The sequence below is a fragment of the Salvelinus fontinalis genome, chromosome 25, assembly GCF_029448725.1.
Source record: "Salvelinus fontinalis isolate EN_2023a chromosome 25, ASM2944872v1, whole genome shotgun sequence".
Lineage (NCBI taxonomy): Eukaryota > Metazoa > Chordata > Actinopteri > Salmoniformes > Salmonidae > Salvelinus > Salvelinus fontinalis.
In genome coordinates this window covers 35109651-35136201 of record NC_074689.1, presented here as the reverse complement: position 1 = coordinate 35136201, position 26551 = coordinate 35109651, and the positions used below count along the sequence as shown (strand labels likewise).

Below are 26551 nucleotides of genomic sequence, written 5' to 3'. Positions count from 1 at the left end.
GTTTATCTAGTTGTTCTAGGAGGTAGGGGTTTATCTAGTTCTCCTGGGAGGTAGGGGTTTATCTAGTTGTTCTAGGAGGTAGGGGTTTATCTAGTTGATCTGGGAGGTAGGGGTTTATCTAGTTGTTCTAGGAGGTAGGGGTTTATCTAGTTGTTCTGGGAGGTAGGGGTTTATCTAGTTGTTCTAGGAGGTAGGGGTTTATCTAGTTCTCCTGTGAGGTAGGGGTTTATCTAGTTGTTCTAGGAGGTAGGGGTTTATCTAGTTGATCTGGGAGGTAGGGGTTTATCTAGTTGTTCTAGGAGGTAGGGGTTTATCTAGTTGTTCTGGGATGTAGGGGTTTATCTAGTTATTCTAGGAGGTAGGGGTTTATCTAGTTCTCCTGGGAGGTAGGGGTTTATCTAGTTGTTCTAGGAGGTAGGGGTTTATCTAGTTGTTCTAGGAGGTAGGGGTTTATCTAGTTGTTCTGGGAGGTAGGGGTTTATCTAGTTGTTCTGGGAGGTAGGGGTTTATCTAGTTGTTCTGGGAGGTAGGGGTTTATCTAGATGTTCTGGGAGGTAGGGGTTTATCTAGTTGTTCTAGGAGGTGGGGGTTTATCTAGTTGTTCTGGGAGGTAGGGGTTTATCTAGTTGTTCTAGGAGGTAGGGGTTTATCTAGTTGTTCTGGGAGGTAGGGGTTTATCTAGTTGTTCTGGGAGGTAGGGGTTTATAGTTGTTCTGGGAGGTAGGGGTTTATCTAGTTGTTCTAGGAGGTAGGGGTTTATCTAGTTGTTCTGGGAGGTAGGGGTTTATCTAGTTGTTCTGGGAGGTAGGGGTTTATCTAGTCTTTCTGGGAGGTAGGGGTTTATCTAGTTGTTCTGGGAGGTAGGGGTTTATCTAGTTGTTCTAGGAGGTAGGGGTTTATCTAGTTGTTCTGGGAGGTAGGGGTTTATCTAGTTGTTCTAGGAGGTAGGGGTTTATCTAGTTGTTCTGGGAGGTAGGGGTTTATCTAGTTGTTCTGGGAGGTAGGGGTTTATCTAGTCTTTCTGGGAGGTAGGGGTTTATCTAGTTGTTCTGGGAGGTAGGGGTTTATCTAGTTGTTCTAGGAGGTAGGGGTTTATCTAGTTGTTCTGGGAGGTAGGGGTTTATCTAGTTGTTCTAGGAGGTAGGGGTTTATCTAGTTGTTCTGGGAGGTAGGGGGAGGTAGGGGTTTATCTAGTTGTTCGCCTGGGTTTTATTCAGTTATGACAGGGATAGTTTTTCCCTGTCTGATGTTGTCATTTAGCTGGTAAAGTGTTAATGTATGATTTTGTTAAAGTGTCCTGATCATTTCTGACGCATGGACGCTTTGGCACAAAGATGAGCTCATGAGGTCATGTATCAGACCCTGGTCACCCTGTTGTCTCTCTGCTCCAGACTTTATGGCTTTAGGTTACTCCTCTGAGATATTCTGGTGCTCCGAGGGTGTAAAATATCTGTTCTTGGTATGTGTGTGTGTGTGTGTGTGTGTGTGTGTGTGTGTGTGTGTGTGTGTGTGTGTGTGTGTGTGTGTGTGTGTGTGTGTGTGTGTGTGTGTGTGTGTGTGTGTGTGTGTGTGCGTGTGTGTGTGTGTGTGTGTGTGTGTGTGTGTGTGTGTGATGTGTGCCTCCTCTCATCATCCCTCCTCTCTCTCCTTTCCTCTCCTCTCATCACCTCCAGTCAACAGTCATGTCAGCATGTTAACTGTTATAAATTAGCAGCTCTGCTCTCTCTCCCCAGTAACAGTCATACCAGATACCCAGACCCAGGTTAGGACAGGACAGGACAGGTCAGGACAGGACAGGGCAGGGCAGGACAGGGCAGGGCAGGACAGGGCAGGACAGAGCAGGATGTGACAGGACAGGACAGGGCAGGACAGGACAGGGCAGGACAGGACAGGACAGTACAGGACAGGGCAGGACAGGACAGGGCAGGACAGGACAGGACAGGGCAGGACAGGGCAGGACAGGGCAGTACAGGACAGGGCAGGACAGGACAGGACAGGGCAGGGCAGGACAGGACAGGGCAGTACAGGGCAGGGCAGGACAGGACAGGACAGGGCAGGACAGGGCAGGACAGGACAGGGCAGGACAGGGCAGGACAGGGCAGGACAGGGCAGGACAGGACAGGGCAGGACAGGGCAGGACAGGGCAGTACAGGACAGGACAGGGCAGGACGTGACAGGACAGGACAGGACAGGGCAGGACAGGGCAGGACAGGACAGGACAGTACAGGACAGTACAGGGCAGGACAGGACAGGACAGGGCAGGGCAGGACAGGGCAGGGCAGGACAGGACAGAGCAGGACAGGGCAGGCAGTACAGGGCAGGCAGTACAGGACAGGGCAGGACAGGACAGGGCAGGGCAGGACAGGGCAGGGCAGGGCAGGGCAGGACAGGACAGAACAGGGCAGGACAGGGCAGGACAGGGCAGGACAGGGCAGGGCAGGACAGGACAGGGCAGGACAGGCGCACACACCTTTTTCTCAAACACGTATTGAAAATATAAGTAGCGTAACTTTACTCATCGTGAACGGCGATCATCGTTTACAATCGTTTTCCACTACATCACCTTGCACTTCTTGGACTTCACTGGTCGTGTATTTTTGTATTGTTTTTTTGGTTCTGTAAATAAAAGATGTTGAACCGATTTCACGCTGGTCTGAGTATGATTACAACGATGATCGTGACACATATAAGGAAATCAGTCAATAGAAATAAATTCAAAAGGCCCTAATCTATGGATTTCACATTACTGGGTAGGGGCACAGACATGGGTGGGCCTGGGAGGGCATAGACCCACCCACTTGGGAGCCAGGCCCGTCCACTGGGGAGCTAGGCCCAGCCAATCAGAATTCGTTTTTCCCCACAAAAGATCTTTATTACAGACAGAAATTCTCCTGAGTTTCATCAGCTGTCTGGGTGGCTGGTCTCAGACGATCCTGCAGGTGAAGAAGCCGGATGTGGAGGTCCTTGGCTGGCGTGGTCTGTGGTTGTGAGGCCAGTTGGAAGTAATGCCAAATTCTCTAAAAACAGCTTTTTTATAGAGAAATGAACATTAAATTCTCTGCCAACAACTCTGGTGTACATTCCTGTAGTCAGCATGGAAATTGCACACTCCCTCAAAACATGACACATTTGTGGCATTGTGTTGTATGACAAAACTGCATATTTTAGAGTGGCCTTTTATTGTCCCCCAGCACAAGGTGCACCTGTGTAATGATCACGCTGTTTAATTAACTTCTTGATATGCCACACCTGGATGGATTATCTTGGCAAAGGAGAAATGCTCATTAACAGGGGACGTAAACACATTTGTGCAACAAATCTGAGAGAAATAAGCTTTTTGTGCGTCTGGAACATTCCTCGGATCTTTAATTTCAGCTCATGAAACATGTTTACGTTTATATTGTTTGTCAGTATATCTTCTTAAAGGTGATTTCAATCACAGGAGGTTGGTGGCACCTTTAATTTGGGAGGACTGGTTTGTGGTAAGGACCCTTCCATTGGCTCTGTTCCGGCCCATTTCTATGAGCCGTTCGCCCCTCAGCAGCCTCCTGGGTTTTTTAAACCAGAACCAGAACCTTAACTCTAACCTTAACCACACCGCTAATCTTATACTTAACCTTAAAATTAGACCTTAAAATAAATGTTTATGATATAGACCAATTTGACTTTGTGACTGTGGTAACTAGTGGAAACCACAACTTCGGGGCACACTAAATCAAATCAAATCAAACCAAATTGTATTTATCACATACACATGGTTAGCAGGTGTTAATGCGAGTGTTGACCGTTCCGTCTGCCCCTTCTGCGGCGCCGTTCTTTTGGGTCGCCGGCTGGGATCCGATCCATTGTCCTGGGTGGTGGTCCAAACAGAGGATCCGCTTCGGGAAAGTCGTATTCCTAGTCGTAATGTTGGTAAGTTGACGTTGCTCTTATGTCCAATAGTTCCTCCCGACTGTATGTAATGAAACCTAAGATTTCCTGGGGTAACAATGTAAGAAATAACACATAAAAAAAACAAAATACTGCATAGTTTCCTAGGAACGGGAAGCGAGGTCGGCCAACTCTGTCGGCGCCGGAAGCTAGAGGCATACGAAGACAAAATAAACGTGACACAGTTTGTAAATGATAACACATTAGTGCAGGAAATAAAGAAGTCTATTAAAAATGCTGTAAGTGAAATGCTGGAATTAAAAAAAATGTACTACGCAAAATGTACTACGCAAGCTGAGTGCATTAATGAAGGAAACCGATGCCTGTCTCAAATAGAAGCCTATCTCTAAAATAATTGCCTGTTGTGTTCAGTGATTTAAGCAAATAAATAACTGGGCTATTAATTGAAGTTTTATGATAGGTAAAATACATTAGAAATTAAATTACAGGGGGAAATTATAACTAAAATCCAGTGGCCTCATTTGCTGTTCATCAGCGGAAGAGAGGGAGGAAGAGAGGGAGGAAGAGAGGGAGGAAGAGAGTGAGGAAGAGAGTGAGGAAGAGAGTGAGAAGAGAGTGAGGAAGAGAAAAAAAATCCAGTGGCCTCATTTGAAGAGAGGGAGGAAGAGAGGGAGGAAGAGAGTGGCTGATTGGTTGCTTGGCTTGGTTCCGTTTGTGTTCTAGAACCCTCCTACAATCAGGAGCATCAACATGTCGACTTTTTAATGACACTTTTTTTTAAATGAGTAAGTTTAGCTCTCAGCTGTATACAGGTGGACCCACCTGGTTGGGTTTGTGTATACACATAGAATATGTTATTCTCCTTCTGGTCGCCTCTTACAGCTACACTTACTGTTTATAATCAAAGTTGCTGGATATGACAAATGACAATATAGTCATACATGTAGATGCCCAAACCCCCCCAAAAAAGCAGTTCCACTAACCGACATCAGGATGAGTGTGTGTGTTAGGGGGGGGGGGGGGGGGGGGAATAATCGCTGACAGAGGCTCTTGTCTGACAGAGAGATGGGGGGGGGGGGGGGGGGGGGGGGGGGGAATGGCGTGCATAAGCAATAGAGTGAGAGCAGCAGGAAACTTCCAAAAAACCCTCACTCACTCACATCTGGCATTGACACACACACACACACACACACACACACACACACACACACACACACACACACACACACACACACACACACACACACACACACAGACAGAGAGAGAGAGCATGTGTGTATCCAGGCTGACCTCAAACATCCGTCATTCATTCACAGGGAGGAATAGAAGAACAGTGGACATTACAATCATACACTACAGCGGGAACCTAAAATAAAGTGTCCTATGTTTTACGGCTTTCCCCTTAAAACACCCTCGCTGTCTCTTTGTACAGCAAGGTGACGCCGCGGACCAGGTGGAGAGACGGGTGACGGCTATTGCGGCAAGCAGCCCGCTCACACCCAGCTAGACAGCTATCAGGGAATTAAACGGGAAAAAACGATTTTCGGGTGTCATTGTAGTTTATTTGTGCGTGGAAACCGAGTCTCTGTGTACTAGTACTAGTAGTATTAATGTTATTATGTGTCGCCGTTTACAATGACGACGAAGCGAAAGTCAGCCAAGCTCCAGCTGCGCCGGTCGATCAGCGAGCAGCTGCGGGACTCCACGTCCAAGGCTTGGGCTCTACTGTGGAGGAATGTCCGGGAGAGGCGCTTGGCAGGTCAGTCAATTGGGGGGCTTTTCGTTTCTCCGCTCTCCCTCACTGTTAACTATATAACCCAACTTTAACCTGCCCGGCGTAGAAGACACCGTTAGGCTACATTGATGTAATCTCCACACAGCAAATTTATTAATTTAAACCTGTGCTGGGATGAATGAATTAAAAAACATTGCGTTTTATCTTGGAGCTTAATATAATAATTACAGTATTTGAGTAGTAGAACTTCGCATTGTGATTCGTGACTATGGTAACCTCGGCGGGTGTGAAGACAAGGGCCAGTATTTTGGGAAGCTCATGGTTAACTGTAACCTAGTGCCCGTTCATGACAAGCTGTGCATAAATAGGTGCCCTGTAGGCTTTTAATTAGACTTAACTGGGTAGTCGTGTGCCAGTGGCTGGTCGTGGGATTTAAGACTTTATTAGTAGGTTAGGTAGGTCTAATATTATCGATAATATTTATTAAACCGTCAACAGGCTATAGATTGTTTATTAAACCGTCAACAGGCTATAGATTGTTTGTTTATATCCCCGATCGTTTCCAAGATTCGCCAACGCACCAACTTGTTTTTAGGTGAGGTCATTCTGCCTGTTGCTATTTCTCCTGGGTGGGTAGGTCACCGCGCATAGCTGGTGTGTGTGTTTCAGCTGTCTGCCCTAATCTGCTTCATGTAATAACAAAGTGATCTGCCTCTTAAAAGCAAGTTACACTCAAAACATTCCTTCATTCACATCCCAAATCCTACCCCCCACCCCACCCCACCACCATCACCACTACAGCTAACCCTACAGCTAACCCCACCCCACCACCACCACCACTACAGCTAACCCTACACTGTTACCAGAGCCCTACAGCTAACCCCACCCCACCACCACCACCACTACAGCTAACCCTACACTGTTACCAGAGCTCTACAGCTAACCCCACCCCACAACCATCACCACTACAGCTAACCCTACAGTGTTACCAGAGCTCTACAGCTAATCCTACAGTGTTACCAGAGCTCTACAGCTAATCCTACAGTGTTACCAGAGCTCTACAGCTAACCCTACAGTGTTACCAGAGCTCTACAGCTAACCCTACAGTGTTACTAGCGCTCTACAGCTAACCCTACACTGTTACCAGAGCTCTACAGCTAACCCTACAGTGTTACCAGAGCTCTACAGCTAACCCTACAGTGTTACTAGCGCTCTACAGCTAACCCTACACTGTTACCAGAGCTCTACAGCTAACCCTACACTGTTACCAGAGCTCTACAGCTAACCCTACAGTGTTACCAGAGCTCTACAGCTAATCCTACACTGTTACCAGAGCTCTACAGCTAATCCTACAGTGTTACCAGAGCTCTACAGCTAACCCTTACAGTGTTACCAGAGCTCTACAGCTAATCCTACAGTGTTACCAGAGCTCTACAGCTAACCCTACACTGTTACCAGAGCACTACAGCTAACCCTACACCGTTACCAGAGCTCTACAGCTAACCCTACAGTGTTACCAGAGCTCTACAGCTAACCCTACAGCTAACCCTACACTGTTACCAGAGCTCTACAGCTAATCCTACAGTGTTACCAGAGCTCTACAGCTAATCCTACACTGTTACCAGAGCTCTACAGCTAACCCTACACCGTTACCAGAGCTCTACAGCTAACCCTACAGTGTTACCAGAGCTCTACAGCTAACCCTACAGCTAACCCTACACTGTTACCAGAGCTCTACAGCTAACCCTACACTGTTACCAGAGCTCTACAGCTAATCATACACTGTTACCAGAGCTCTACAGCTAACCCTACAGTGTTACCAGAGCTCTACAGCTAATCCTACAGTGTTACCAGAGCTCTACAGCTAACCCTACACTGTTACCAGAGCACTACAGCTAACCCTACACCGTTACCAGAGCTCTACAGCTAACCCTACAGTGTTACCAGAGCTCTACAGCTAACTCTACAGCTAACCCTACACTGTTACCAGAGCTCTACAGCTAATCCTACAGTGTTACCAGAGCTCTACAGCTAACCCTACAGTGTTACCAGAGCTCTACAGCTAATCCTACAGTGTTACCAGAGCTCTACAGCTAACCCTACACTGTTACCAGAGCACTACAGCTAACCCTACACTGTTACCAGAGCTCTACAGCTAACCCTACACTGTTACCAGAGCTCTACAGCTAACCCTACAGTGTTACCAGAGCTCTACAGCTAACCCTACAGTGTTACCAGAGCTCTACAGCTAACCCTACACTGTTACCAGAGCTCTACAGCTAACCCTACAGTGTTACTAGCGCTCTACAGCTAACCCTACACTGTTACCAGCGCTCTACAGCTAACCCTACAGTGTTACCAGAGCTCTACAGCTAACCCTACAGTGTTACTAGCGCTCTACAGCTAACCCTACACTGTTACCAGAGCTCTACAGCTAACCCTACAGTGTTACTAGCGCTCTACAGCTAACCCTACACTGTTACCAGAGCTCTACAGCTAACCCTACAGTGTTACCAGAGCTCTACAGCTAACCCTACAGTGTTACCAGAGCTCTACAGCTAACCCTACAGTGTTAACAGAGCTCTACAGCTAACCCTACAGTGTTACCAGAGCTCTACAGCCAACCATACAGCTAACCGTACACTGCTACCAGAGTTCCACAGCTAACCCTACACTGTTACCACAGCTCTACAGCTAACCCTACAGCTAACCCTACAGTGTTAAGGGAGAGGGGATACCTAGTCAGTCGCCCAGGGAATAGACGATAAGGGAGAGGGGATACCTAGTCAGTCGGCCAGGGAACAGACTATAGGGAGAGGGGGATACCTAGTCAGTCGGCCCGGGAACAGACGATAAGGGAGAGGGGGATACCTAGTCAGTCGGCCAGGGAACAGACTATAAGGGAGAGGGGGATACCTAGTCAGTCGGCCCGGGGAACAGACTATAGGGAGAGGGGGATACCTAGTCAGTCGGCCCGGGGAACAGACTATAGGGAGAGGGGATACCTAGTCAGTCGGCCCGGGGAACAGACTATAGGGAGAGGGGGATACCTATTCAGTCGGCCCGGGGAACAGACTATAGGGAGAGGGGATACCTAGTCAGTCGGCCAGGGAACAGACTATAGGGAGAGGGGGATACCTAGTCAGTCGGCTAGGGAACAGACTATAGGAAGAGGGGGATACCTAGTCAGTCGGCCCGGGGAACAGACTATAGGGAGAGGGGGATTCCTAGTCAGTCGGCCAGGGAACAGACTATAGGGAGAGGGGGATACCTAGTCAGTTGGCCAGGGAACAGACTATAGGGAGAGGGGGATACCTAGTCAGTCGGCCCGGGAACAGACTATAGGGAGAGGGGGATACCTAGTCAGTCGCCCAGGGAACAGACTATAGGGAGAGGGGGATACCTAGTCAGTCGGCCAGGGAACAGACTATAGGGAGAGGGGGATACCTAGTCAGTCGGCCCGGGGAACAGACGATAAGGGAGAGGGGATACCTAGTCAGTCGGCCCGGGGAACATACGATAAGGGGGATACCTAGTCAGTCGGCCCGGGGAACATACGATAAGGGGGATACCTAGTCAGTCGGCCCAGGGAACAGACTATAGGGAGAGGGGGATACCTAGTCAGTCGGCCAGGGAACAGACTATAGGGAGAGAGGATACCTAGTCAGTCGCCCAGGGGAACAGACGATAAGGGAGAGGGGACACCTAGTCAGTCGTCCCGGGGAACAGACTATAGGGAAAGGGGGATACCTAGTCAGTCGGCCCGGGGAACAGACTATAGGGAGAGGGGGATACCTAGTCAGTCGGCCCGGGGAACAGACGATAAGGGAGAGGGGATACCTATTCAGTCGGCCCGGGGAACAGACTATAGGGAGAGGGGGATACCTAGTCAGTCGCCCAGGGAACAGACGATAGGGAGAGGGGGATACCTAGTCAGTCGGCCGGGGAACAGACTATAGTGAGAGGGGGATACCTAGTCAGTCGGCCCGGGGAACAGACTATAGGGAGAGGGGGATACCTAGTCAGTCGGCCGGGGAACAGACTATAGGGAGAGGGGGATACCTCGTCAGTCGGCCCGGGGAACAGACTATAGGGAGAGGGGGATACCTAGTCAGTCGTCCTGGGAACAGACTATAGGGAGAGGGGATACCTAGTCAGTCGACCCGGGGAACAGACGATAAGGGGGATACCTAGTCAGTCGGCCCGGGGAACAGACTATAGGGAGAGGGGGATACCTAGTCAGTCGGCCTGGGGAACAGACGATAAGGGGGATACCTAGTCAGTCGGCCCGGGGAACAGACGATAAGGGGGATACCTAGTCAGTCGGCCCGGGGAACAGACTATAGGGAGAGGGGGATACCTAGTCAGTCGGCCCGGGAACAGACTATAGGGAGAGGGGATACCTAGTCAGTAGGCCCAGGGAACAGACGATAAGGGAGAGGGGATACCTAGTCAGTCGGCCCGGGAACAGACTATAGGGAGAGGGGGATACCTAGTCAGTCGGCCAGGGAACAGACTATAGGGAGAGGGGATACCTAGTCAGTCGGCCGGGGAACAGACGATAAGGGAGAGGGGGATACCTAGTCAGTCGGCCCGGGGAACAGACTATAAGGGAGAGGGGGATACCTAGTCAGTCGGCCCGGGGAACAGACTATAGGGAGAGGGGATACCTAGTCAGTCGGCCCGGGGAACAGACTATAGGGAGAGGGGGATACCTAGTCAGTCGGCCCGGGGAACAGACTTTAGGGAGAGGTGGATACCTAGTCAGTCGGCCAGGGAACAGACTATAGGGAGAGGGGGATACCTAGTCAGTTGCCCAGGGAACAGACTATAGGGAGAGGGGGATACCTAGTAATTCGGCCCGGGGAACAGACGATAAGGGAGAGGGGGATACCTAGTCAGTCGGCCCGTTTACAGACGATAAGGGAGAGGGGATACCTAGTCAGTCGGCCCGTTTACAGACGATAAGGGAGAGGGGATACCTAGTCAGTCGGCCCGGGGAACAGACGATAAGGGAGAGGGGATACCTAGTCAGTCGGCCAGGGAACAGACTATAGGGAGAGGGGGATACCTAGTCAGTCGGCCAGGGAACTGACTATAGGGAGAGGGGGATACCTAGTCAGTCGGCCCGGGGAACAGACTATAGGGAGAGGGGGATACCTAGTCAGTCGGCCCGGGGAACAGACGATAAGGGAGAGGGGATACCTAGTCAGTCGCCCGGGGAACAGACTATAGGGAGAGGGGATACCTAGTCAGTCGGCCCGGGGAACAGACTATAAGGGAGAGGGGATACCTAGTCAGTCGGCCAGGGAACAGACTATAGGGAGAGGGAGATACCTAGTCAGTCGCCCGGGGAACAGACTATAGGGAGAGGGGGATACCTAGTCAGTCGCCCAGGGAACAGACTATAGGGAGAGGGGGATACCTAGTCAGTCGGCCCGGGGAACAGACTATAGGGAGAGGGGGATACCTAGTCAGTCAGCCCGGGGTACAGACTATAGGGAGAGGGGGATACCTAGTCAGTCGGCCAGGTAACAGACTATAGGGAGAGGGGATACCTAGTCAGTCGGCCAGGGAACAGACTATAGGGAGAGGGGGATACCTAGTCAGTCAGCCCGGGGTACAGACTATAGGGAGAGGGAGATACCTAGTCAGTCGCCCGGGGAACAGACTATAGGGAGAGGGGGATACCTAGTCAGTCGCCCAGGGAACAGACTATAGGGAGAGGGGGATACCTAGTCAGTCGGCCCGGAGAACAGACTATAGGGAGAGGGGGATACCTAGTCAGTCGGCCCGGGGTACAGACTATAGGGAGAGGGGGATACCTAGTCAGTCGGCCAGGGAACAGACTATAGGGAGAGAGGATACCTAGTCAGTCGCCCAGGGGAACAGACGATAAGGGAGAGGGGACACCTAGTCAGTCGTCCCGGGGAACAGACTATAGGGAAAGGGGGATACCTAGTCAGTCGGCCCGGGGAACAGACTATAGGGAGAGGGGGATACCTAGTCAGTCGGCCCGGGGAACAGACGATAAGGGAGAGGGGATACCTATTCAGTCGGCCCGGGGAACAGACTATAGGGAGAGGGGGATACCTAGTCAGTCGCCCAGGGAACAGACGATAGGGAGAGGGGGATACCTAGTCAGTCGGCCGGGGAACAGACTATAGTGAGAGGGGGATACCTAGTCAGTCGGCCCGGGGAACAGACTATAGGGAGAGGGGGATACCTAGTCAGTCGGCCGGGGAACAGACTATAGGGAGAGGGGGATACCTCGTCAGTCGGCCCGGGGAACAGACTATAGGGAGAGGGGGATACCTAGTCAGTCGTCCTGGGAACAGACTATAGGGAGAGGGGATACCTAGTCAGTCGACCCGGGGAACAGACGATAAGGGGGATACCTAGTCAGTCGGCCCGGGGAACAGACTATAGGGAGAGGGGGATACCTAGTCAGTCGGCCCGGGGAACAGACGATAAGGGGGATACCTAGTCAGTCGGCCCGGGGAACAGACGATAAGGGGGATACCTAGTCAGTCGGCCCGGGGAACAGACTATAGGGAGAGGGGGATACCTAGTCAGTCGGCCCGGGAACAGACTATAGGGAGAGGGGATACCTAGTCAGTAGGCCCAGGGAACAGACGATAAGGGAGAGGGGATACCTAGTCAGTCGGCCCGGGAACAGACTATAGGGAGAGGGGGATACCTAGTCAGTCGGCCAGGGAACAGACTATAGGGAGAGGGGATACCTAGTCAGTCGGCCGGGGAACAGACGATAAGGGAGAGGGGGATACCTAGTCAGTCGGCCCGGGGAACAGACTATAAGGGAGAGGGGGATACCTAGTCAGTCGGCCCGGGGAACAGACTATAGGGAGAGGGGATACCTAGTCAGTCGGCCCGGGGAACAGACTATAGGGAGAGGGGGATACCTAGTCAGTCGGCCCGGGGAACAGACTATAGGGAGAGGTGGATACCTAGTCAGTCGGCCAGGGAACAGACTATAGGGAGAGGGGGATACCTAGTCAGTTGCCCAGGGAACAGACTATAGGGAGAGGGGGATACCTAGTAATTCGGCCCGGGGAACAGACGATAAGGGAGAGGGGGATACCTAGTCAGTCGGCCCGTTTACAGACGATAAGGGAGAGGGGATACCTAGTCAGTCGGCCCGTTTACAGACGATAAGGGAGAGGGGATACCTAGTCAGTCGGCCCGGGGAACAGACGATAAGGGAGAGGGGATACCTAGTCAGTCGGCCCGGGAACAGACTATAGGGAGAGGGGGATACCTAGTCAGTCGGCCAGGGAACTGACTATAGGGAGAGGGGGATACCTAGTCAGTCGGCCCGGGGAACAGACTATAGGGAGAGGGGGATACCTAGTCAGTCGGCCCGGGGAACAGACGATAAGGGAGAGGGGATACCTAGTCAGTCGCCCGGGGAACAGACTATAGGGAGAGGGGATACCTAGTCAGTCGGCCCGGGGAACAGACTATAAGGGAGAGGGGATACCTAGTCAGTCGGCCAGGGAACAGACTATAGGGAGAGGGAGATACCTAGTCAGTCGCCCGGGGAACAGACTATAGGGAGAGGGGGATACCTAGTCAGTCGCCCAGGGAACAGACTATAGGGAGAGGGGGATACCTAGTCAGTCGGCCCGGGGAACAGACTATAGGGAGAGGGGGATACCTAGTCAGTCAGCCCGGGGTACAGACTATAGGGAGAGGGGGATACCTAGTCAGTCGGCCAGGTAACAGACTATAGGGAGAGGGGATACCTAGTCAGTCGGCCAGGGAACAGACTATAGGGAGAGGGGGATACCTAGTCAGTCAGCCCGGGGTACAGACTATAGGGAGAGGGAGATACCTAGTCAGTCGCCCGGGGAACAGACTATAGGGAGAGGGGGATACCTAGTCAGTCGCCCAGGGAACAGACTATAGGGAGAGGGGGATACCTAGTCAGTCGGCCCGGAGAACAGACTATAGGGAGAGGGGGATACCTAGTCAGTCGGCCCGGGGTACAGACTATAGGGAGAGGGGGATACCTAGTCAGTCGGCCAGGTAACAGACTATAGGGAGAGGGGATACCTAGTCAGTCGGCCAGGGAACAGACTATAGGGAGAGGGGAATACCTAGTCAGTCGGCCAGGGAACAGACTATAGGGAGAGGGGGATACCTAGTCAGTCGGCCAGGGAACAGACTATAGGGAGAGGGGATACCTAGTCAGTCGGCCAGGGAACATACTATAGGGAGGGGGGATACCTAGTCAGTCGGCCCGGGGAACAGACTATAGGGAGAGGGGATACCTAGTCAGTCGGCCAGGGAACAGACTATAGGGAGAGGGGATACCTAGTCAGTCGGCCAGGTGACAGACTATAGGGAGAGGGGGATACCTAGTCAGTCGCCCAGGGAACAGACTATAGGGAGAGGGGGATACCTAGTCAGTCGGCCCGGAGAACAGACTATAGGGAGAGGGGGATACCTAGTCAGTCGGCCCGGGGTACAGACTATAGGGAGAGGGGGATACCTAGTCAGTCGGCCAGGTAACAGACTATAGGGAGAGGGGATACCTAGTCAGTCGGCCAGGGAACAGACTATAGGGAGAGGGGAATACCTAGTCAGTCGGCCAGGGAACAGACTATAGGGAGAGGGGGATACCTAGTCAGTCGGCCAGGGAACAGACTATAGGGAGAGGGGATACCTAGTCAGTCGGCCAGGGAACAGACTATAGGGAGGGGGGATACCTAGTCAGTCGGCCCGGGGAACAGACTATAGGGAGAGGGGATACCTAGTCAGTCGGCCAGGGAACAGACTATAGGGAGAGGGGATACCTAGTCAGTCGGCCAGGTGACAGACTATAGGGAGAGGGGATACCTAGTCAGTCGGCCAGGGGAACAGACTATAGGGAGAGGGGATACCTAGTCAGTCGGCCAGGTAACAGACTATAGGGAGAGGGGATACCTAGTCAGTCGGCCCGGGGAACAGACTATAGGGAGAGGGGATACCTAGTCAGTCGGCCAGGGGAACAGACTATAGGGAGAGGGGATACCTAGTCAGTCGGCCAGGGAACAGACTATAGGGAGAGGGGATACCTAGTCAGTCGACCCGGGGAACAGACGATAAGGGGGATACCTAGTCAGTCGGCCCGGGGAACAGACTATAGGGAGAGGGGGATACCTAGTCAGTCGGCCCGGGGAACAGACTATAGGGAGAGGGGGATACCTAGTCAGTCGGCCGGGGAACAGACTATAGGGAGAGGGGGATACCTCGTCAGTCGGCCCGGGGAACAGACTATAGGGAGAGGGGGATACCTAGTCAGTCGTCCTGGGAACAGACTATAGGGAGAGGGGATACCTAGTCAGTCGACCCGGGGAACAGACGATAAGGGGGATACCTAGTCAGTCGGCCCGGGGAACAGACTATAGGGAGAGGGGGATACCTAGTCAGTCGGCCCGGGAACAGACTATAGGGAGAGGGGATACCTAGTCAGTAGGCCCAGGGAACAGACGATAAGGGAGAGGGGATACCTAGTCAGTCGGCCCGGGAACAGACTATAGGGAGAGGGGGATACCTAGTCAGTCGGCCAGGGAACAGACTATAGGGAGAGGGGATACCTAGTCAGTCGGCCGGGGAACAGACGATAAGGGAGAGGGGGATACCTAGTCAGTCGGCCCGGGGAACAGACTATAAGGGAGAGGGGGATACCTAGTCAGTCGGCCCGGGGAACAGACTATAGGGAGAGGGGATACCTAGTCAGTCGGCCCGGGGAACAGACTATAGGGAGAGGGGGATACCTAGTCAGTCGGCCCGGGGAACAGACTATAGGGAGAGGTGGATACCTAGTCAGTCGGCCAGGGAACAGACTATAGGGAGAGGGGTATACCTAGTCAGTCGCCCAGGGAACAGACTATAGGGAGAGGGGATACCTAGTCAGTCGGCCCGGGGAACAGACTATAGGGAGAGGGGATACCTAGTCAGTCGGCCAGGGAACAGACTATAGGGAGGGGGGATACCTAGTCAGTCGGCCCGGGGAACAGACTATAGGGAGAGGGGATACCTAGTCAGTCGGCCAGGGAACAGACTATAGGGAGAGGGGATACCTAGTCAGTCGGCCAGGTGACAGACTATAGGGAGAGGGGAATACCTAGTCAGTCGGCCAGGGAACAGACTATAGGGAGAGGGGGATACCTAGTCAGTCGGCCAGGGAACAGACTATAGGGAGAGGGGATACCTAGTCAGTCGGCCAGGGAACAGACTATAGGGAGGGGGGATACCTAGTCAGTCGGCCCGGGGAACAGACTATAGGGAGAGGGGATACCTAGTCAGTCGGCCAGGGAACAGACTATAGGGAGAGGGGATACCTAGTCAGTCGGCCAGGTGACAGACTATAGGGAGAGGGGATACCTAGTCAGTCGGCCAGGGGAACAGACTATAGGGAGAGGGGATACCTAGTCAGTCGGCCAGGTAACAGACTATAGGGAGAGGGGATACCTAGTCAGTCGGCCCGGGGAACAGACTATAGGGAGAGGGGATACCTAGTCAGTCGGCCAGGGGAACAGACTATAGGGAGAGGGGATACCTAGTCAGTCGGCCAGGGAACAGACTATAGGGAGAGGGGATACCTAGTCAGTCGACCCGGGGAACAGACGATAAGGGGGATACCTAGTCAGTCGGCCCGGGGAACAGACTATAGGGAGAGGGGGATACCTAGTCAGTCGGCCCGGGGAACAGACTATAGGGAGAGGGGGATACCTAGTCAGTCGGCCGGGGAACAGACTATAGGGAGAGGGGGATACCTCGTCAGTCGGCCCGGGGAACAGACTATAGGGAGAGGGGGATACCTAGTCAGTCGTCCTGGGAACAGACTATAGGGAGAGGGGATACCTAGTCAGTCGACCCGGGGAACAGACGATAAGGGGGATACCTAGTCAGTCGGCCCGGGGAACAGACTATAGGGAGAGGGGGATACCTAGTCAGTCGGCCCGGGAACAGACTATAGGGAGAGGGGATACCTAGTCAGTAGGCCCAGGGAACAGACGATAAGGGAGAGGGGATACCTAGTCAGTCGGCCCGGGAACAGACTATAGGGAGAGGGAGATACCTAGTCAGTCGGCCAGGGAACAGACTATAGGGAGAGGGGATACCTAGTCAGTCGGCCGGGGAACAGACGATAAGGGAGAGGGGGATACCTAGTCAGTCGGCCCGGGGAACAGACTATAAGGGAGAGGGGGATACCTAGTCAGTCGGCCCGGGGAACAGACTATAGGGAGAGGGGATACCTAGTCAGTCGGCCCGGGGAACAGACTATAGGGAGAGGGGGATACCTAGTCAGTCGGCCCGGGGAACAGACTATAGGGAGAGGTGGATACCTAGTCAGTCGGCCAGGGAACAGACTATAGGGAGAGGGGTATACCTAGTCAGTCGCCCAGGGAACAGACTATAGGGAGAGGGGGATACCTAGTAATTCGGCCAGGGAACAGACTATAGGGAGAGGGGATACCTAGTCAGTCGGCCAGGGAACAGACTATAGGGAGGGGGGATACCTAGTCAGTCGGCCCGGGGAACAGACTATAGGGAGAGGGGATACCTAGTCAGTCGGCCAGGGAACAGACTATAGGGAGAGGGGATACCTAGTCAGTCGGCCAGGTGACAGACTATAGGGAGAGGGGATACCTAGTCAGTCGGCCAGGGGAACAGACTATAGGGAGAGGGGATACCTAGTCAGTCGGCCAGGTAACAGACTATAGGGAGAGGGGATACCTAGTCAGTCGGCCCGGGGAACAGACTATAGGGAGAGGGGATACCTAGTCAGTCGGCCAGGGGAACAGACTATAGGGAGACGGGATACCTAGTCAGTCGGCCAGGGAACAGACTATAGGGAGAGGGGATACCTAGTCAGTCGACCCGGGGAACAGACGATAAGGGGGATACCTAGTCAGTCGGCCCGGGGAACAGACTATAGGGAGAGGGGGATACCTAGTCAGTCGGCCCGGGGAACAGACTATAGGGAGAGGGGGATACCTAGTCAGTCGGCCGGGGAACAGACTATAGGGAGAGGGGGATACCTCGTCAGTCGGCCCGGGGAACAGACTATAGGGAGAGGGGGATACCTAGTCAGTCGTCCTGGGAACAGACTATAGGGAGAGGGGATACCTAGTCAGTCGACCCGGGGAACAGACGATAAGGGGGATACCTAGTCAGTCGGCCAGGGAACAGACTATAGGGAGAGGGAGATACCTAGTCAGTCGCCCGGGGAACAGACTATAGGGAGAGGGGGATACCTAGTCAGTCGCCCAGGGAACAGACTATAGGGAGAGGGGGATACCTAGTCAGTCGGCCCGGGGAACAGACTATAGGGAGAGGGGGATACCTAGTCAGTCAGCCCGGGGTACAGACTATAGGGAGAGGGGGATACCTAGTCAGTCGGCCAGGTAACAGACTATAGGGAGAGGGGATACCTAGTCAGTCGGCCAGGGAACAGACTATAGGGAGAGGGGAATACCTAGTCAGTCGGCCAGGGAACAGACTATAGGGAGAGGGGGATACCTAGTCAGTCGCCCAGGGAACAGACTATAGGGAGAGGGGGATACCTAGTCAGTCGCCCAGGGAACAGACTATAGGGAGAGGGGGATACCTAGTCAGTCGGCCCGGAGAACAGACTATAGGGAGAGGGGGATACCTAGTCAGTCGGCCCGGGGTACAGACTATAGGGAGAGGGGGATACCTAGTCAGTCGGCCAGGTAACAGACTATAGGGAGAGGGGATACCTAGTCAGTCGGCCAGGGAACAGACTATAGGGAGGGGGGATACCTAGTCAGTCGGCCCGGGGAACAGACTATAGGGAGAGGGGATACCTAGTCAGTCGGCCAGGGAACAGACTATAGGGAGAGGGGATACCTAGTCAGTCGGCCAGGTGACAGACTATAGGGAGAGGGGATACCTAGTCAGTCGGCCAGGGGAACAGACTATAGGGAGAGGGGATACCTAGTCAGTCGGCCAGGTAACAGACTATAGGGAGAGGGGATACCTAGTCAGTCGGCCCGGGGAACAGACTATAGGGAGAGGGGATACCTAGTCAGTCGGCCAGGGGAACAGACTATAGGGAGAGGGGATACCTAGTCAGTCGGCCAGGGAACAGACTATAGGGAGAGGGGATACCTAGTCAGTCGACCCGGGGAACAGACGATAAGGGGGATACCTAGTCAGTCGGACAGGGGAACAGACTATAGGGAGAGGGGGATACCTAGTCAGTCGGCCCGGGGAACAGACTATAGGGAGAGGGGGATACCTAGTCAGTCGGCCGGGGAACAGACTATAGGGAGAGGGGGATACCTCGTCAGTCGGCCCGGGGAACAGACTATAGGGAGAGGGGGTTACCTAGTCAGTCGTCCTGGGAACAGACTATAGGGAGAGGGGATACCTAGTCAGTCGACCCGGGGAACAGACGATAAGGGGGATACCTAGTCAGTCGGCCCGGGGAACAGACTATAGGGAGAGGGGGATACCTAGTCAGTCGGCCCGGGAACAGACTATAGGGAGAGGGGATACCTAGTCAGTAGGCCCAGGGAACAGACGATAAGGGAGAGGGGATACCTAGTCAGTCGGCCCGGGAACAGACTATAGGGAGAGGGGGATACCTAGTCAGTCGGCCAGGGAACAGACTATAGGGAGAGGGGATACCTAGTCAGTCGGCCGGGGAACAGACGATAAGGGAGAGGGGGATAACTAGTCAGTCGGCCCGGGGAACAGACTATAAGGGAGAGGGGGATACCTAGTCAATCGGCCAGGGGAACAGACTATAGGGAGAGGGGATACCTAGTCAGTCGGCCCGGGGAACAGACTATAGGGAGAGGGGGATACCTAGTCAGTCGGCCCGGGGAACAGACTATAGGGAGAGGTGGATACCTAGTCAGTCGGCCAGGGAACAGACTATAGGGAGAGGGGTATACCTAGTCAGTCGCCCAGGGAACAGACTATAGGGAGAGGGGGATACCTAGTAATTCGGCCCGGGGAACAGACGATAAGGGAGAGGGGGATACCTAGTCAGTCGGCCCGTTTACAGACGATAAGGGAGAGGGGATACCTAGTCAGTCGGCCCGTTTACAGACGATAAGGGAGAGGGGATACCTAGTCAGTCGGCCCGGGGAACAGACGATAAGGGAGAGGGGATACCTAGTCAGTCGGCCCGGGAACAGACTATAGGGAGAGGGGGATACCTAGTCAGTCGGCCAGGGAACTGACTATAGGGAGAGGGGTATACCTAGTCAGTCGTCCTGGGAACAGACTATAGGGAGAGGGGATACCTAGTCAGTCGACCCGGGGAGCAGACGATAAGGGGGATACCTAGTCAGTCGGCCCGGGGAACAGACTATAGGGAGAGGGGATACCTAGTCAGTAGGCCCAGGGAACAGACGATAAGGGAGAGGGGATACCTAGTCAGTCGGCCCGGGAACAGACTATAGGGAGAGGGGGATACCTAGTCAGTCGGCCAGGGAACAGACTATAGGGAGAGGGGATACCTAGTCAGTCGGCCGGGGAACAGACGATAAGGGAGAGGGGGATACCTAGTCAGTCGGCCCGGGGAACAGACTATAAGGGAGAGGGGGATACCTAGTCAGTCGGCCCGGGGAACAGACTATAGGGAGAGGGGATACCTAGTCAGTCGGCCCGGGGAACAGACTATAGGGAGAGGGGGATACCTAGTCAGTCGGCCCGGGGAACAGACTATAGGGAGAGGTGGATACCTAGTCAGTCGGCCAGGGAACAGACTATAGGGAGAGGGGTATACCTAGTCAGTCGCCCAGGGAACAGACTATAGGGAGAGGGGGATACCTAGTAATTCGGCCCGGGGAACAGACGATAAGGGAGAGGGGGATACCTAGTCAGTCGGCCCGTTTACAGACGATAAGGGAGAGGGGATACCTAGTCAGTCGGCCCGTTTACAGACGATAAGGGAGAGGGGATACCTAGTCAGTCGGCCCGGGGAACAGACGATAAGGGAGAGGGGATACCTAGTCAGTCGGCCCGGGAACAGACTATAGGGAGAGGGGGATACCTAGTCAGTCGGCCAGGGAACTGACTATAGGGAGAGGGGGATACCTAGTCAGTCGGCCAGGGAACAGACTATAGGGAGAGGGGGATACCTAGTCAGTCGGCCCGGGGAACAGACGATAAGGGAGAGGGGATACCTAGTCAGTCGCCCGGGGAACAGACTATAGGGAGAGGGGATACCTAGTCAGTCGGCCCGGGGAACAGACTATAAGGGAGAGGGGATACCTAGTCAGTCGGCCAGGGAACAGACTATAGGGAGAGGGAGATACCTAGTCAGTCGCCCGGGGAACAGACTATAGGGAGAGGGGGATACCTAGTCAGTCGGCCCGGGGAACAGACTATAGGGAGAGGGGATACCTAGTCAGTCGTCCCGGGGAACAGACTATAGGGAGAGGGGGATACCTAGTCAGTCGGCCCGGGAACAGACTATAGGGAGAGGGGGATACCTAGTCAGTCGCCCAGGGAACAGACTATAGGGAGAGGGGGATACCTAGTCAGTCGGCCCGGAGAACAGACTATAGGGAGAGGGGGATACCTAGTCAGTCGGCCCGGGGTACAGACTATAGGGAGAGGGGGATACCTAGTCAGTCGGCCAGGTAACAGACTATAGGGAGAGGGGATACCTAGTCAGTCGGCCAGGGAACAGACTATAGGGAGAGGGGAATACCTAGTCAGTCGACCAGGGAACAGACTATAGGGAGAGGGGGATACTTAGTCAGTCGGCCAGGGAACAGACTATAGGGAGAGGGGATACCTAGTCAGTCGGCCAGGGAACAGACTATAGGGAGGGGGGATACCTAGTCAGTCGGCCCGGGGAACAGACTATAGGGAGAGGGGATACCTAGTCAGTCGGCCAGGGAACAGACTATAGGGAGAGGGGATACCTAGTCAGTCGGCCAGGTAACAGACTATAGGGAGAGGGGATACCTAGTCAGTCGGCCAGGGGAACAGACTATAGGGAGAGGGGATACCTAGTCAGTCGGCCAGGGGAACAGACTATAGGGAGAGGGGATACCTAGTCAGTCGGCCAGGTAACAGACTATAGGGAGAGGGGATACCTAGTCAGTCGGCCCGGGAACAGACTATAGGGAGAGGGGGATACCTAGTCAGTCGGCCAGGGAACTGACTATAGGGAGAGGGGGATACCTAGTCAGTCGGCCCGGGGAACAGACTATAGGGAGAGGGGGATACCTAGTCAGTCGGCCCGGGGAACAGACGATAAGGGAGAGGGGATACCTAGTCAGTCGCCCGGGGAACAGACTATAGGGAGAGGGGATACCTAGTCAGTCGGCCCGGGGAACAGACTATAAGGGAGAGGGGATACCTAGTTAGTCGGCCAATGAACAGACTATAGGGAGAGGGAGATACCTAGTCAGTCGCCCGGGGAACAGACTATAGGGAGAGGGGGATACCTAGTCAGTCGCCCAGGGAACAGACTATAGGGAGAGGGGGATACCTAGTCAGTCGGCCCGGGGAACAGACTATAGGGAGAGGGGGATACCTAGTCAGTCAGCCCGGGGTACAGACTATAGGGAGAGGGGGATACCTAGTCAGTCGGCCAGGTAACAGACTATAGGGAGAGGGGATACCTAGTCAGTCGGCCAGGGAACAGACTATAGGGAGAGGGGAATACCTAGTCAGTCGGCCAGGGAACAGACTATAGGGAGAGGGGGATACCTAGTCAGTCGCCCAGGGAACAGACTATAGGGAGAGGGGGATACCTAGTCAGTCGCCCAGGGAACAGACTATAGGGAGAGGGGGATACCTAGTCAGTCGGCCCGGAGAACAGACTATAGGGAGAGGGGGATACCTAGTCAGTCGGCCCGGGGTACAGACTATAGGGAGAGGGGGATACCTAGTCAGTCGGCCAGGTAACAGACTATAGGGAGAGGGGATACCTAGTCAGTCGGCCAGGGAACAGACGATAAGGGAGAGGGGAATACCTAGTCAGTCGGCCAGGGAACAGACTATAGGGAGAGGGGGATACCTAGTCAGTCGGCCAGGGAACAGACTATAGGGAGAGGGGATACCTAGTCAGTCGGCCAGGGAACAGACTATAGGGAGGGGGGATACCTAGTCAGTCGGCCCGGGGAACAGACTATAGGGAGAGGGGATACCTAGTCAGTCGGCCAGGGAACAGACTATAGGGAGAGGGGATACCTAGTCAGTCGGCCAGGTGACAGACTATAGGGAGAGGGGATACCTAGTCAGTCGGCCAGGGGAACAGACTATAGGGAGAGGGGATACCTAGTCAGTCGGCCAGGTAACAGACTATAGGGAGAGGGGATACCTAGTCAGTCGGCCCGGGGAACAGACTATAGGGAGAGGGGATACCTAGTCAGTCGGCCAGGGGAACAGACTATAGGGAGAGGGGATACCTAGTCAGTCGGCCAGGGAACAGACTATAGGGAGAGGGGATACCTAGTCAGTCGACCCGGGGAACAGACGATAAGGGGGATACCTAGTCAGTCGGCCCGGGGAACAGACTATAGGGAGAGGGGGATACCTAGTCAGTCGGCCAGGGAACTGACTATAGGGAGAGGGGTATACCTAGTCAGTCGTCCTGGGAACAGACTATAGGGAGAGGGGATACCTAGTCAGTCGGCCCGGGGAACAGACTATAGGGAGAGGGGGATACCTAGTCAGTCGGCCCGGGAACAGACTATAGGGAGAGGGGATACCTAGTCAGTAGGCCCAGGGAACAGACGATAAGGGAGAGGGGATACCTAGTCAGTCGGCCCGGGAACAGACTATAGGGAGAGGGGGATACCTAGTCAGTCGGCCAGGGAACAGACTATAGGGAGAGGGGATACCTAGTCAGTCGGCCGGGGAACAGACGATAAGGGAGAGGGGGATACCTAGTCAGTCGGCCCGGGGAACAGACTATAAGGGAGAGGGGGATACCTAGTCAGTCGGCCCGGGGAACAGACTATAGGGAGAGGGGATACCTAGTCAGTCGGCCCGGGGAACAGACTATAGGGAGAGGGGGATACCTAGTCAGTCGGCCCGGGGAACAGACTATAGGGAGAGGTGGATACCTAGTCAGTCGGCCAAGGGAACAGACTATAGGGAGAGGGGTATACCTAGTCAGTCGCCCAGGGAACAGACTATAGGGAGAGGGGGATACCTAGTAATTCGGCCCGGGGAACAGACGATAAGGGAGAGGGGGATACCTAGTCAGTCGGCCCGTTTACAGACTATAGGGAGAGGGGATACCTAGTCAGTCGGCCAGGTAACAGACTATAGGGAGAGGGGATACCTAGTCAGTCGGCCCGGGGAACAGACTATAGGGAGAGGGGATACCTAGTCAGTCGGCCAGGGGAACAGACTATAGGGAGAGGGGATACCTAGTCAGTCGGCCAGGGAACAGACTATAGGGAGAGGGGATACCTAGTCAGTCGTCCCGGGGAACAGACTATAGGGAGAAGGGGATACCTAGTCAGTCGGCCCGGGGAACAGACGATAAGGGAGAGGGGGATACCTAGTCAGTCGGCCAGGGAACAGACTATAGGGAGAGGGGATACCTAGTCAGTCGTCCCGGGGAACAGACTATAGGGAGAAGGGGATACCTAGTCAGTCGGCCAGGGGAACAGACTATAGGGAGAGGGGGATACCTAGTCAGTCGGCCCGGGGAACAGACTATAGGGAGAGGGGATACCTAGTCAGTCGGCCCGGGGAACAGACTATAGGGAGAGGGGGATACCTAGTCAGTCGCCCGGGGAACAGACGATTTGGGAGAGGGGGATACCTAGTCAGTCGGCCTGGGGAACAGACTATAGGGAGAGGGGGATACCTAGTCAGTCGGCCCGGGGAACAGACGATAAGGGAGAGGGGGATACCTAGTCAGTCGGCCCGTTTACAGACGATAAGGGAGAGTGGGATACCTAGTCAGTCGGCCAGGGAACAGACTGTAGGGAGAGGGGATACCTAGTCAGTTGCCCGGGGAACAGACTATAGGGAGAGGGGGATACCTAGTCAGTCGGCCGGGGAACAGACTATAGGGAGAGGGGATACCTAGTCAGTCGGCCCGGGAACAGACTATAGGGAGAGGGGGATACCTAGTCAGTCGGCCAGGGAACAGACTGTAGGGAGAGGGGATACCTAGTCAGTCGGCCGGGGAACAGACGATAAGGGAGAGGGGGATACCTAGTCAGTCGGCCCGGGGAACAGACTATAAGGGAGAAGGGGATACCTAGTCAGTCGGCCCGGGGAACAGACTATAGGGAGAGGGGATACCTAGTCAGTCGGCCCGGGGAACAGACTATAGGGAGAGGGGGATACCTAGTCAGTCGGCCAGGGAACAGACTATAGGGAGGGGGGATACCTAGTCAGTCGGCCCGGGGAACAGACTATAGGGAGAGGGGATACCTAGTCAGTCGGCCAGGGAACAGACTATAGGGAGAGGGGATACCTAGTCAGTCGGCCAGGTAACAGACTATAGGGAGAGGGGATACCTAGTCAGTCGGCCAGGGGAACAGACTATAGGGAGAGGGGATACCTAGTCAGTCGGCCAGGTAACAGACTATAGGGAGAAGGGATACCTCGTCAGTCGGCCGGAGGAACAGACTATAGGGAGAGGGGATACCTAGTCAGTCGGCCAGGGGAACAGACTATAGGGAGAGGGGATACCTAGTCAGTCGGCCAGGGAACAGACTATAGGGAGAGGGGATACCTAGTCAGTCGGCCAGGTAACAGACTATAGGGAGAGGGGGCTACCTAGTCAGTCGGCCAGGGAACAGACTATAGGGAGAGGGGATACCTAGTCAGTCGGCCAGGGAACAGACGATAGGGAGAGGGGGACACCTAGTCAGTCGGCCAGGGAACAGACTATAGGGAGAGGGGGATACCTAGTCAGTCGCCCAGGGAACAGACTATAGGGAGAGGGGGATACCTAGTCAGTCGGCCCGGGGAACAGACGATAAGGGAGAGGGGGATACCTAGTCAGTCGGCCAGGGAACAGACTATAGGGAGAGGGGGATACCTAGTCAGTCGCACAGGGAACAGACTATAAGGGAGAGGGGGATACCTAGTCAGTCGGCCAGGAAACAGACTATAGGGAGAGGGGGATACCTAGTCAGTCGGCCAGGGAACAGACTGTAGGGAGAGGGGATACCTAGTCAGTCGGCCAGGGAACAGACGATAAGGGAGAGGGGGATACCTAGTCAGTCGGCCAGGGAACAGACTATAGGGAGAGGGGGATACCTAGTCAGTCGGCCAGGGAACAGACTATAGGGAGAGGGGGATACCTAGTCAGTCGGCCAGGGAACAGACTGTAGGGAGAGGGGATACCTAGTCAGTCGGCCAGGGAACAGACGATAAGGGAGAGGGGGATACCTAGTCAGTCGGCCAGGGAACAGACTATAGGGAGAGGGGGATACCTAGTCAGTCGGCCAGGGAACAGACTATAGGGAGACGGGGATACCTAGTCAGTCGGACAGGGAACAGACGATAAGGGGGAGGGGGATACCTAGTCAGTCGGCCAGGGGAACAGACTATTGGGAGAGGGGGATACCTAGTCAGTCGGCCAGGTAACAGACTATAGGGAGAGGGGATACCTAGTCAGTCGGCCAGGGAACAGACTATAGGGAGAGGGGAATACCTAGTCATTCGGCCAGGGAACAGACTATAGGGAGAGGGGGATACCTAGTCAGTCGGCCAGGGAACAGACTATAGGGAGAGGGGATACCTAGTCAGTCGGCCAGGGAACAGACTATAGGGAGGGGGGATACCTAGTCAGTCGGCCCGGGGAACAGACTATACGGAGAGGGGATACCTAGTCAGTCGGCCACGGAACAGACTATAGGGAGAGGGGATACCTAGTCAGTCGGCCAGGTAACAGACTATAGGGAGAGGGGATACCTAGTCAGTCGGCCAGGGGAACAGACT

The 26551-nt window shown here is 54.2% G+C and overlaps 1 protein-coding gene across 2 annotated transcripts in view; it reads left to right on the top strand.

Annotated features, from left to right (window-relative positions):
• The first annotated feature begins 5099 nt into the window (after positions 1–5099).
• The window catches only part of LOC129823227 (stAR-related lipid transfer protein 13-like), a 111993-nt gene continuing 90541 nt past the window's right edge, over positions 5100–26551 (top strand). The window contains exon 1 of one of the 2 annotated variants that reach the window (XM_055882109.1): positions 5100–5650. In XM_055882109.1, coding sequence (XP_055738084.1) covers positions 5527–5650 — 124 coding nt within the window. In that variant the 5' untranslated portion in view covers positions 5100–5526. The remainder of the gene's footprint in view (positions 5651–26551) is intronic. The other variant, XM_055882110.1, reaches the window with a different exon arrangement.